Source organism: Macaca fascicularis, chromosome 9 (genome assembly GCF_037993035.2).
Source record: "Macaca fascicularis isolate 582-1 chromosome 9, T2T-MFA8v1.1".
In the NCBI taxonomy this organism is placed as follows: domain Eukaryota; kingdom Metazoa; phylum Chordata; class Mammalia; order Primates; family Cercopithecidae; genus Macaca; species Macaca fascicularis.
The window spans coordinates 18,792,705-18,804,745 of NC_088383.1; the positions used below are offsets into that span (position 1 = coordinate 18,792,705).

The 12,041-nt window shown below is 39.1% G+C and overlaps 1 protein-coding gene across 1 annotated transcript in view; it reads left to right on the forward strand.

Moving 5' to 3' along the window:
* MRC1 (mannose receptor C-type 1) overlaps positions 1-12,041 on the forward strand; it is a 97,645-nt gene that overhangs the window by 69,853 nt on the left and 15,751 nt on the right. The window contains exons 20-22 of the mRNA XM_005564743.5: positions 688-833; positions 1,233-1,347; positions 5,531-5,697. Coding sequence (XP_005564800.3) covers positions 688-833; positions 1,233-1,347; positions 5,531-5,697 — 428 coding nt within the window. The remainder of the gene's footprint in view (positions 1-687; positions 834-1,232; positions 1,348-5,530; positions 5,698-12,041) is intronic.

Below are 12,041 nucleotides of genomic sequence, written 5' to 3' on the forward strand. Positions count from 1 at the left end.
ATGCATGTTGAATTTGCTTTGTGGCATGGCGTGTCATTTGCCACATGCCTAGACTAAAAGTAGCAAGTTGTGCGCTATGTCAGGCAAGATAAGGAGAGAGAATAAAGGATAATTCTAATTTTAGCAACATAGCAGTTCAATTTATAAGGAGAATGGATGCTTAACATTTACACTAGTAAATGACATAGTTCATCTTCTCACTTCTTCCCAAATTAGGAACCACTTTTTCATGTTCTGATTTGAAAAAAATTATCCAGAATTTGTTTATCTATCTCCTTTATTTCTCTCTGGCTCCTTATTATTCTGCAAAATGGGAATAATGACAGAATCTATCAATTGTTGAGAAGATGAAATGAAATCATACATCTAAAATACTATGTAGATGCTTGGTGTATACAAAGTTTGCTATTGTTAGGTTATTATTATTAGCTATTACCATTTAGGTAATATATCTGCAACATCAAGTACCTGTTTGCTTCATAGGATGCTCTCTATAAAGTGGAACTATTATTAGTTTAAGTAAAACAGCAAAAGGATATTGCATACCTCTAGTCATATGTAAAAGCCAAGTTTGATTACAGTCTAAATAAGTTTTGAGAATTCTTGTAAAATATAAATATATTTTTTTAAATAATGTTTTAAAACATACACATGTGAATCTAATTTAACTATTTTTCTCTTTGCTAGGGTTTTGGAATGACATTAACTGTGGCTATCCAAATGCCTTCATTTGCCAGCGACATAACAGTAGTATCAATGCTACCACGGTTATGCCTACGAAACCCTCGGTCCCATCAGGGTGCAAGGAAGGCTGGAATTTCTACAACAACAAGGTACTAGGAGAATTAGTTGCAATCTTGGCACTGATCAGTATGGAGAATGACGCAAATCTTTCAGCTCAAAGTTAACTTTTGCTAGCCTCATCACTTTAGAAAATTTTTGGCAAGACTAGGTGAAGATTTGCATGACAAACTCTCTATGGAAATTGAGAGCATACTTGAGATATTACCCACATTGATGTACCCTTTCTCCCGAGGGCAAATAAAACTTTGCAAAGAAAGTGAGTGGGTCATAAAACTAACAGTTTTTTAAATCTCTAGTTGGTGGTGAGAAATTTCTGATTTAGCTATAATCTTCATGAATAATTTTGCTTTTGGTAGAGCAAAGTTGATCATCTTTAGTTAACCCCCATGGTTTTTCTTTTTTTTTTTCTGCCCCCACTTCCATCCCAGTGTTTCAAAATCTTTGGATTTGTTGAAGAAGAAAGAAAAACTTGGCAAGAGGCACGAAAAGCTTGTATAGGCTTTGGAGGGAATCTGGTCTCCATACAAAATGAAAAAGAGCAAGGTATGCGGCCATTTTGCAATTAGTTGTGCATTTAAATATCGAATTTTGACTGCAAAATGGTAAAATATTGCTGACAGTAAATGACTTTTTGGTTTTCCAGTGTAAAAGCTAAGAAAGTGGAAAAAATCAAATGCTTATTGAAAACTATTTTATTCAATTATAGTGCATATTAAGCTGTTTATTTTATATAAAGTCCTTATATAAAGTCATCACAACTCTAAGAAGCAGGTATTATAACCCCATTTTGTGAGTGGGGAAATGGTGCATAGACAGCTTTGAGTGAAGGAGCTTGCCTGTTAAGCAGTCGAGCTGGGAATGAAACCTATGCTTGTCCAGCTTTCTACCAAACCAGTTTGCTCCCAAAGAGTCAAAGAAGAGTACTTCTAGTAATAAGATGAAAAATTGCTGCTTTCCCATTTATTACTCTTCTAGTCACTTGATCGTATAACTTGTAATGCAACACAATTGATATTTTAAATATGAAGTTTGAACAAATTTTGATTTTTTTTTTTTGAAACAAGGTCTTAACTCTGTTGCCCAGGATTATAACTCACTGCAGCCTCGAGCTCCTAAGCTCAAGCAATCCTCTTGCCTCAGCCTCCTGGGTAGCTAGGGCAGGCCTGAGTCATAATGCTCGGCTAATTTTTTTAAAGTTGTTGTTGTTGTTGTCGTTGTTGTTGTTTTGTAGAGATAGAATCTCACTATGTTGCGCAGGCTGGTCTTAACTCCCATCTCAGCCTCCCAAAGTGTTAGGATTACAGGTATGAGCCACCACACCTGGCTTTGAAACATTTTTTGATAAAACATGAAAATAAGAAAGAACTATGAAGGAGAATATTCACCATATTCATAGAGAAGATGGAAAAATCATGATATTGTCATCAAAAGAAAGGTACCCACCATTTGTACCTGATCTTTCTGTGGAGGCATCCACTGAAATAGGTATTAGGTTAAATTGTGACTTGCCCTTTAAGGAGAGTTTTGACCAACTGCAGGAGATTCAGACTAAACTGATGAAGGGTTTGGAAATCACTGCAAGTGAGTCAGTGTTGAAAGACTCTCAGGTTATACAACTTGGAAAAGAGAGGATGTGGATTTTGAAGGATCACCCTGTGTCGCCTCAGATACAAGACCCGGAACCAATGAGCGATGGTCACAGGGAAATAGATTTAGGCTTAAAATTAGGGGTTAGGGGCCATTGTTACAGAATTGATTGGATAGACTGCTTTGTGAGGAAGGTGAAGTTTCTAAAGGGCTGTGAAAATGCTTACACTGGAAGATACTCAGATGGATGCTAGAGCATCCTGTATGTTAGCTGGTATGTAGTACAGAAGATGCTCAACAGTTGTTTGGTTTATATATAACTTTATAAGGACATGGTAGGAGACATATGGACTGAATATTCTGTAAGCTCTCTTTTGGTTCTGAGATTCTTTGACTTCTAGAATCATTTATTTCAAAAATGGTGCGAGAAAGAAAATAGAAGAAAAACATAGGAAGTAAGAAAGGCACTAGAAACATGTAGGGTGCTCTCTCAAAAGTCTTATTTGGCTTTGTGAATGCCGCCATGTGCTCTCTGAGAACACATTGTACAATAAATCCCAACCAAGCTTTCACTGAGAACGTTTGACAAGTTGAGCAATTTGTCAGGCACTGAAAGAAAAGGGTCAAACCAAAGCACACAGTACAAGAACATAACATTCACATTTCTCCAACTGGCCTACCCCATTTTGGGCTTAGCTACCCAGCAGAGAAACACAATAATTGATTTCCCCTGTTAACCACAAAGTGCTGATTCCTGGCACAATGAAACTGAAACTGGATAATAGAGATGTGCAGAAGGAAACAATTTTCAGATAAAATAACATTATTCCTGGCAAAACAGGCACACGTCGTTGAGTTCTTATTGTGGTTGTTGGCAGAAAAAAGTGCTGAATCTTGGCAGGTAGAGCTTTTCCATGTTTCATTTCAAGCTGGGGATGAGGCAAAAGTTATGGTCTTATTTGGAAAACAAAACAAAACCAAAACAACTATCTACCCATGCTCTTTTCTTCTTAGAGACGGGGTCTCGCTTGATCACCCAGGCTGGAGAGCATTGATGTGATTATAGCTCACTGCAGCCTCCAACTCCTGGGCTCAAGTAATCCTCATGTCTCAGCCTCCAAAGTAGCTGGGACTACAGGTGTGCACCATCATACCTGGCTAATTTTTAAATTTTTTTGTAGAGAGAGGGTCTTTCTATGTTGCCCAGGCTGGCCTTAAACTTCTGACCTCAAGTGATCCTCCCTCCTTGGCCTCCCAAATTGTTGAGATTACAGGTGTGAGCCACCATATCTAGCTGTACTTATGCTCTTTTTTCTTTTCTGAAAAAGTTGGAAGAATTTTTTAAAAAAAATCTTTAGTTAATTGAGAAAAATAGAAGTCTCTGAGTGAGATGGTAGCTGCCTCTTCTACTCTGCAGAAAGAGTAAGCGTATAGCAATGGAATTGCTTGAAATTCCATGAACTTGTTTGTTCATGAATACACAGATAATTACATCTCTGCAGATTTCTATTTTGTATTTTCTATTAGTAACCCTGAGTGCTTAGTCATTCTATTTCCTATTTACATTCAGGAGACGTGTTTAAGTGTAAATGTTTGCAAATTGTTGTTTAGTAGAGTAGGTACTTGTCGGTCTTGGAAGTAATGGCTCAGGTGGTGGTTCTGGCCCCAGATGGCAGCTGCCATGGGAGGCCTGGTGGTGGGCCGAGGGAAGGGGAGGGACACATGTACAATTCAACCTTTTATGTCTCTTGGATGTTTGCCACCATCCGCTTGGTCACAGAATTGATAAGCAAGAAGCCATATTCTATAGTATCATCCAGTGATGTGAGCAATTTATTATTGATTGATTTGTGTAGAGATGGGGTCTCCCTTTGTTGCCCAGGCTGAAGTGCAGTGGCACAACCATGGCTGTCTGCAGCCTCAACCTCCTGGGCTCAAGCAATCCTCCTGCCTCAGCCTTTTGAGAAGCTGGGACTAGAGGCACATGCCACCGATGCTTTGTTAATTTTTGTATTTCTTTGTAGAGACAGGGTGTCACCATGTTGCCCAGGCTGCTCTTGAACTCCTGGCCTCAAGCAATCTTCCTGTCTCTGCCTCTCAAAGCACTAGGATTACAGGCACCAGCCACCATCCCCAGCCCCTGATGTGAGCGTTTTAGCATCAGGATGGTCCCCTGGATCCAAGCACACTGAGTAGATGGACAACTGATCTCCAGGGATTTCTACCCCACCTCCCAGGAGGAATCTCAATTGGGAAACTTTTGGTTTGGCAATCTGAGATACTGAGAATTTGACAGCTGTGTTAGTCTCTTCTCACACTACTGTAAAGAGCTGCCCAAGACTGGGTAATTTATAAAGGAAAGAGGTTTAATTGACTCACACTTCCACGTAGCTGGGGAGGCCTCAGGAAATTTACAATCATGGTGGAAGGGGAAGCAAACATGTCCTTCTTCACATGGTGGCAGGACAGAGAAGTGCAAAGCCAAGCGTTAAAAGATAAAACCATCAGCTCTTGTAAGAACTCATCTCATGCACTATCATGAGAACAGAATGGGAGAAACATCCCCCATGATTCAGTTACCTTCACCTAGTCCCACTCTTAATATGTGGGAATTATGACAATTGCAGGTGAGATTTGGGTGGGGAAACAGAGCCAAATCATATCAACAGTCTAATGATTCTTGTTATGACAGTTTTTATTTTTTCAGAACTGTCTGGGTTAAGAGTCCTTTGTCCCATGGTTATTATATAAATCAGATTATCTTATTTACAGAATCAGGACAGCCACTAATCCATATGGTGACTTTTTATGAATTAGAAAAAGTTGTGGTTGTAGGCAGCCACAACCCAGATAAGGGTGCACAGAATGGAGCCCTCAGGCAGGGTGCAGCTTGCACAAGTGTCTTCAATGGCCTAGATAAAACCTAGACTTCTATTGTATGAAACTTTTCAAAGTCCAAAGCTCAAGTGATAACACAATGCTGATATTAGAATGTTCGTGTGTTCATGGTAAGTGTTTTTAAGTAACAGTGACACAAATCACATGCTCAGTATTTTGAAATTCATATATTTTGAATATTTTCCATATTTTGAGTATTAACCCTCAAAGTTTAAAATTATTTCATGAAATTTTCTTTCAGCATTTCTTACCTATCACATGAAGGACTCCACTTTCAGTGCCTGGACTGGGCTGAATGATGTCAATTCAGAACACACGTTCCTTTGGACGGATGGACGAGGAGTTCATTACACAAACTGGGGGAAAGGTTACCCCGGTGGAAGAAGAAGCAGTCTTTCTTATGAAGATGTAAATATCAGATTCAGGTCACCTCTCTACACACAGTCAGCTTGCATAGGGTTATCATCTTATTGATTACTCTTCCATGAAAGAATCTACCAGAATACTCCTTGGTCTGGTCCATGCTTGCAGATTTTACCTATTTCAGACTGAGCTGACTTGGGGGGAGGGAGTATATATTCAGTTAAAAAATCTTTAGCTTGGGGAAGTGGCGATAGTGAGGGGTCAGGAAACCCAGTTCCATTCTAAGCCTAACTTGCAGTCAAAAGAAACACTTCAACCTAGAGTTATCAACTTTCTTTGTGTCACCTTCCCCTTATCCCTTGCAGCTGCTGTAGTAGTTGGGGTGTAGGCCTGGAAGCTACTACTGCTTCTAAAGATCACATCATCATCATCCATCATCATCACCATCATGATCATGAGCTAATATTTGTAGACTGCTTATTATGTGCCAGATGCTTTTGTACGCCAACCTGGGAGACAGATTGCTACTTTATTTTACTACTTTTTTTCTTATATAATTGAACAACCAACTTATCAACATCAACACCATGTTAGGGATTGTAAAATGTGTGATGAAATGGAAGATTTTGTTTTTACCTTAAAAGTGTGTACACTTAAACTAGACCACAAGTCTTATATAAGAAGGAAGATAGGAAAGAAATGAACATGCCTAATGACAGGATCAGCTATAAAAACTGTAGCAGCTAAGAGGAAACAAACTCACTGTGGAAGGTGGTGACTTAATCAGGCGACACACATCTATGGTGTCCTATGTGCTGGACATTGTCTTTGTCCATGATGGAGGAAAGAAATATGAAAAAGAATCAGCTATGGGTCCTTCCTCCCTCCCTCCCTCCCTCCCTCTCCCTCTCCCTCTCCCTCTCCCTCTCTCTCTTTTTCCCTATCTCTCTTTCACTCTCTCAGTCTATCACCCCGTTGCCCAGGCTGGAGTGCAGTGGCATGATCTCGGCTCACTGCAATCTCCACCTCCCAGGTTCAAAGATTCTCCTGCCTCAGCCTCCCAAGTAGCTGGGATTACAGGTGTCCCCCACCATGACTGACTAATTTTTGCATTTTTAGTAGAGTTGGGCCTTTACCATATTGGCCACGGTGGTCTCCAACTCCTGACCTCAAGTGATCCAGCTGCCTTGGCCTCCCAAAGTGCTGGGAATACAGGCATGAGCCACCACGCCCATCCAGGGTTTTGTTTCAAGAAATTTAAAACATAATAATCAGGAGAACTTAGCAAAAGGATGAAAAGGCCATGTTAGATGGTCAAGGTGGGCAGTCTTCAAGCAAGAGATACATGATGTGTTTGGGCAAATGGAGTAAATGGCTTTGAATGTAGCAGGAGTTTTATGCAGAAAAAGAAGTCGGAGTAAGCTACAAAAGGTGGAAAGTAGAATTTAGAGAAATGTAGATGCCCTATGATGGAGTTTGGACTTTGTCAAATAAGCAAAAAAACAACAACAACAACAACAAAAATTGGAAAATGACCTGCTCAACATGGCATTTTTATGACCATTAATAATTTGGTAGCTATTTGCCAGGTGAATACATTTTGGTGATGGAGCCAGACAGCAGCCTGTAGGTTGCTCTGTCTGTGAAGTAGCCATTCTTTTGTTTCTTTACTTCTTGAATAAACTTGCTTTTACTACTCTAGATAAAAAATAACTGGTGATGGGTAAATAATTTTCTGTGGAGAAATTCTTTCATTTTCATGACACCGGTGAGGACTGAAGACTTACTGAAGAGGTGAAAGTAGAATGGAGTGAGACAGTATTTGCTTAGACAGATTTAATGGATGAGAGGTGAATTTCTTGTAAATCAAAAGCATTCATTATCATACACATTTTTGTTGTTTTTAGAACATAAGGAAAGACAGAAACAATAAAAACAAACCAACAAACAAAATCTGTAATCTCACCAATTCAGAAAAAAAACACTGCTAATTTTTTGTTGAATTTTTCTCCCAGACTTTTTCGCAGTGCATATAAACAGATAAAGTTTATATTTCACAAAAATGGAATCAAAATACACATAATGCTTTTTATTTTATTTTATTTTTTTTGAGATGGAGTCTCGCACTGTCACCCGGCTGAAGTGCAATGACGCGATCTCGGCTCACTGCAACCTCCACCTCCCGGGTTCACGTGATTCTCCTGAGTAGCTGGGATTACAGGAGCACACCACCACACCTGGCTAATTTTTTTTGTACTATTAGTAGAGACGGGGTTTCACTACATTGGCCAGACCGGTCTCCAGCTCCTGACCTCATGATCCACCCGCCTCGGCCTCCCAAAGTGCTGGGATTACAGGCATGAGCCACCGCTCCCGGCAATAGTTTTTTAAAAACAGTTTCAGGACTTTAAAATGGAGAAGATGAATATAGTTAGAAAAGGAGAATGGGAGAGAACTTTTAATATGTGTTTTGTGGTGGAAACATGCTTGGATTGTAACAGGTTTTCTGGATCAGAGACTCTGAGCCAGGATAATGGGGGATAAAAATAGTTAAGAAAGGAAATGGGGTGAGTGAAGAACTTTTGAAATGTAAGTTTCAGGTTGCCTGATAGTTGTATCACATGGGATGAAGACACTGCAGGTTGACAAGATGTCTGTGGCAGGAGTGTAGGCTGTGATTCTCTGTAGCTCAAGGGATGGGTTAAAGATGTGTTGACTTCACAGTGACACGTCTCTTATGTACTTTCATTCAGAAAAACTGCAGTCACCTTTTTTGGTTGTCTTTGTGTATCACTATTAGTGTATTATTATTGACTTAACATTTTCTTTAATTTCTAGGTATTTTGGAATTTTCCAACTGTTACTGATTTCTAGTTTAGTTCCATTGTGGTCTTAGAGAATATTTTATGTGTTTTCTGTTCTTTTAAATTTGTTAAGGCATGTTTTATGGCTCAGAATATGGTCTATCTTGGTGAATGTTTCATGTGATCTTGAGAAGAATATATATTCTACTGTTATTGGATGAAGTAGTTTACAGATGTCAATGAGATCTGTTTGATTGATGGTACTGTCCAGTTTAATTATGTTCTTACTGATTTTTTGCCTGCTGGATCTGTCTATTTTTGATAGAAGAGTATTGAGGTCTCCAATCCTAATCATGGATTTATCTATTTATCTTTGCAGTTCTATCAGTTCTCACTTTATGTATTCTGATGCTCTACTGTTGGCCACATACGCAATACGCACTGTTATGTCTTCATGGGGAATTGTCTGCTAGATCATTATGTAATGTTCCTCTTTACCTCTGGTAACTTTCCTTGCCCTACAGTCTACTCTGTCTGAAATTAATATAGCTGGTCCAGCTTCCTTTTGATTAGTGTTAGTATAGTGTATTTTTCTCCACTTTTAACTTATGTGTATCTTTATATTTAAAGTGAATTTCTTGTACCAATATGAGTCGCTATTAATTTGTGTATTTAGACCACTAATATTTAAAATGATTGTTGATATAGCTGGGTTAACACCTATCATATTTGTTATTGTTTTCTGTTTTTATTCTGTATTTCAGTTTTTTGTCTTCTACTCTTTCTTGCCTTCTCTGGTTTTACTTCAATATTTTGTATGATTTTATTTGTTCTCCACTCCTAGCATACCAATTATACTTTAAGAAAACTTTTTTCTTTTCTTTTTTATTTTTATTATAAATAAAGATGGGGTCTTTCTATGTTACCCAGGCTGGTCTTGAACTCTTGGGCTCAGGCAATCCTCCTACCTTGGCATCCCAAAGTACTGGGATTACAGCCACGAGCCACCATTCTTGGCCTGAAACAAAAACAAAAACAAACTTTCTTTAGTGGTTGCTCTTGAGTTTACAGTATACATTTACAACTAATTCGAGTCCTTTTTCAAATAGCATGTAAGAAAGCATCTCCTACTTCTTCCTCCTCTCCCATGTAACATTGCTATAATTTATTTCACTTATCTATAAGCTATTATCACCAAATACATTATCACCAAATACATTGTTGTCCACTTTTTACATTAGAGTCCTTACTATATTATTCATAGTTGTTTAACAACAACTATAGTTGTTTGAACAAACTGGTATCTGTTAGATGAATTCAGAATAAGGAAAATGAAAAATTCTCTATTTCTTTCATTTATTTCTTCTCTAATGCTCATTTATTTATATAGACCTGAGTTTCTGACATATATAATTTTCCTTCTTTTTTCCTTTTAACATTTCTTTCATGCTAAGTTTACAGGCAACAAATTTTCTCAATGTTTGTTTGTCTGAGAAAGTCTTTGTTTTCTTTTCACTTCTTAAGGATAATTTCACTGGAGACAGAATTCTAGGTTGGTGGGTTTTTTCTTTCAGCACTTTAAATATTACATTCCACTCTTCTTGCTTGCATGGTTTCTGAAAAGAAATCCAATGTAATTACTATCCTTGCTTCTTTATGGATAAGAGTTTTTTTTCCCTCAGGCGTCTTTCAAGATTTTCTCTTCATCTTTGATTTTCTGCCATTTGAGTATTATGTGTCTAGATGTCGTATCTTAGTATTTATCCTGTCTGATGTTCTCTGAGCTTCCTGGATCTGTGATTTGCTGTCAGTCATTAATTTTGGGAAATTCTAAGTCATTATTGCTTCAAATAATACTTCTTCTGTTCCTTTCTCTCGTTTCCTGGGACACACCCAGTGAGCCTATCGGAGATAGTCTTCATTTCTGTTAAGGTGTTTTTGATTTCTAGAATTTCCTTTTGATTTTTTCTTAGCATTTTCATCTCTCTGCCTATGTTAGCTACCCAGTGTTGCTTGTTATCCACTTTTTACATTAGAGTCCTTAGCATATTATTCATAGTTGTTTAAATTTTTTATAATTCCACTATCTTTGTCACATCCGAGTCTGCTTATTATGCTTGCTCTTCGCTTCAAACTGTGTGTGTTATGTTTAAAAAATCTTTTAGTGCGTCTTATATTTTTATGTTGAAAGCTGCGTATATATTATAGTGCAGGGGTCTGCAACCCACGGGCCGCAGATGGGTACCAATCCATGACCTGTTAGGAACTGAGCCTCACAGCGGGAAGTGAGCAGCAGGCGAGTGAGCAAAGCTTCATCTGTATTTACAGCCACTCCCCGTCACTCGCATCACTGCCTGAGTTCCGCCTCCTGTCAGATCAGCAGCGGCATTAGATTCTCACAGAAACGTGAACCCTATTGTGAACTGTGCATGCGCGGGATCTAGGTTGCGCACTCCATATGAGAATCTAATGCCTGATGATCTGTCACTGTCTCCCATCACCCCCAGATGGGACCAGATTGACCAGGGAAACAAGCTCAGGGCTCCCACTGATTCTACGTGATGGTGAGTTATATAATTGTTTTATTACATGGTACAATGTAATAATAATAGCAATAAAGTGCACAATAAGCATAATGTGCTTGAATCATCTGGAAACCACCCTCCACCCCAGTCCGTGGAAAGTTTGTCTTCCATGAAACTGGTCCCTGGTGCCAAAAAGGTTGGGAACTGCTGATGTAGTGGATAAAGGGAACAGAGGTAAATAGACATTTAGTGTGAGGTTTTGTGTTTATTTAGCTACGAGTTAGGCTGTGTTTGCTGTTTGCTGTCGCTTTAGGTGTCAGAGGTTAAAATCTCTGGTGTCCTTGTTTCTGTCTCTCCTGTTGTGTTTGGGTTCTCCTAAAGACTTCTTAAATAATGTCAGAGAGGCACAGTTCTTCGGCTGTATCTGCCTGTTGTCATACGGGAGCCCCAAGGATATGGCTGTAAGATATTGGGGAGGGGAAGTATTTCGTAGTCCTAGGATGGGGACTCGAACTTTTAGGGAATCTGTGCTGTGACCTTCAAAAGTGCTTCTCAGTTTTGTTTTATTGTTTTTTCCTTTTGGGTGAGACAGGAAAGCTAGAGAGGCTGGAGTTGAGTATTTCTTTTCTCCTAGGTTAGTTTATGTGGTGAAACCACAGTCAGTTAAGCACGGGTAAAGTTGTCGCTCTTGAGTGCTGGTCTTATTAAGAACAGAATGAATGCTCTGTCGTATTTAAAAATGGCTCTTCTCCCACCTCTCCTGTTGGAAGCAAGTGGAGATTTTTCTCCAGTCTGCACTGTAAGAATCCGGTAGGGCTCCTGGAAGGAAAACTCACAAAACTCTGGAATCTCCCTAGGACTGCCTCCCCATGTACTCCTCTGCCAATAGTTTTTAATTTTCAAACTGGTCCACACTGAACCTCCAGCAATGTGTCAATGACATTTAGTATCTCCTGCCTCAATACTGGTTCCCGTTTTCTGCTCCTGGGCTTCTGCTCTGGTCAGTTCTGATTCCCTGTATCCATCAGTCTGTTTCTCCAATTTGGGGGGCAGCTGTTTG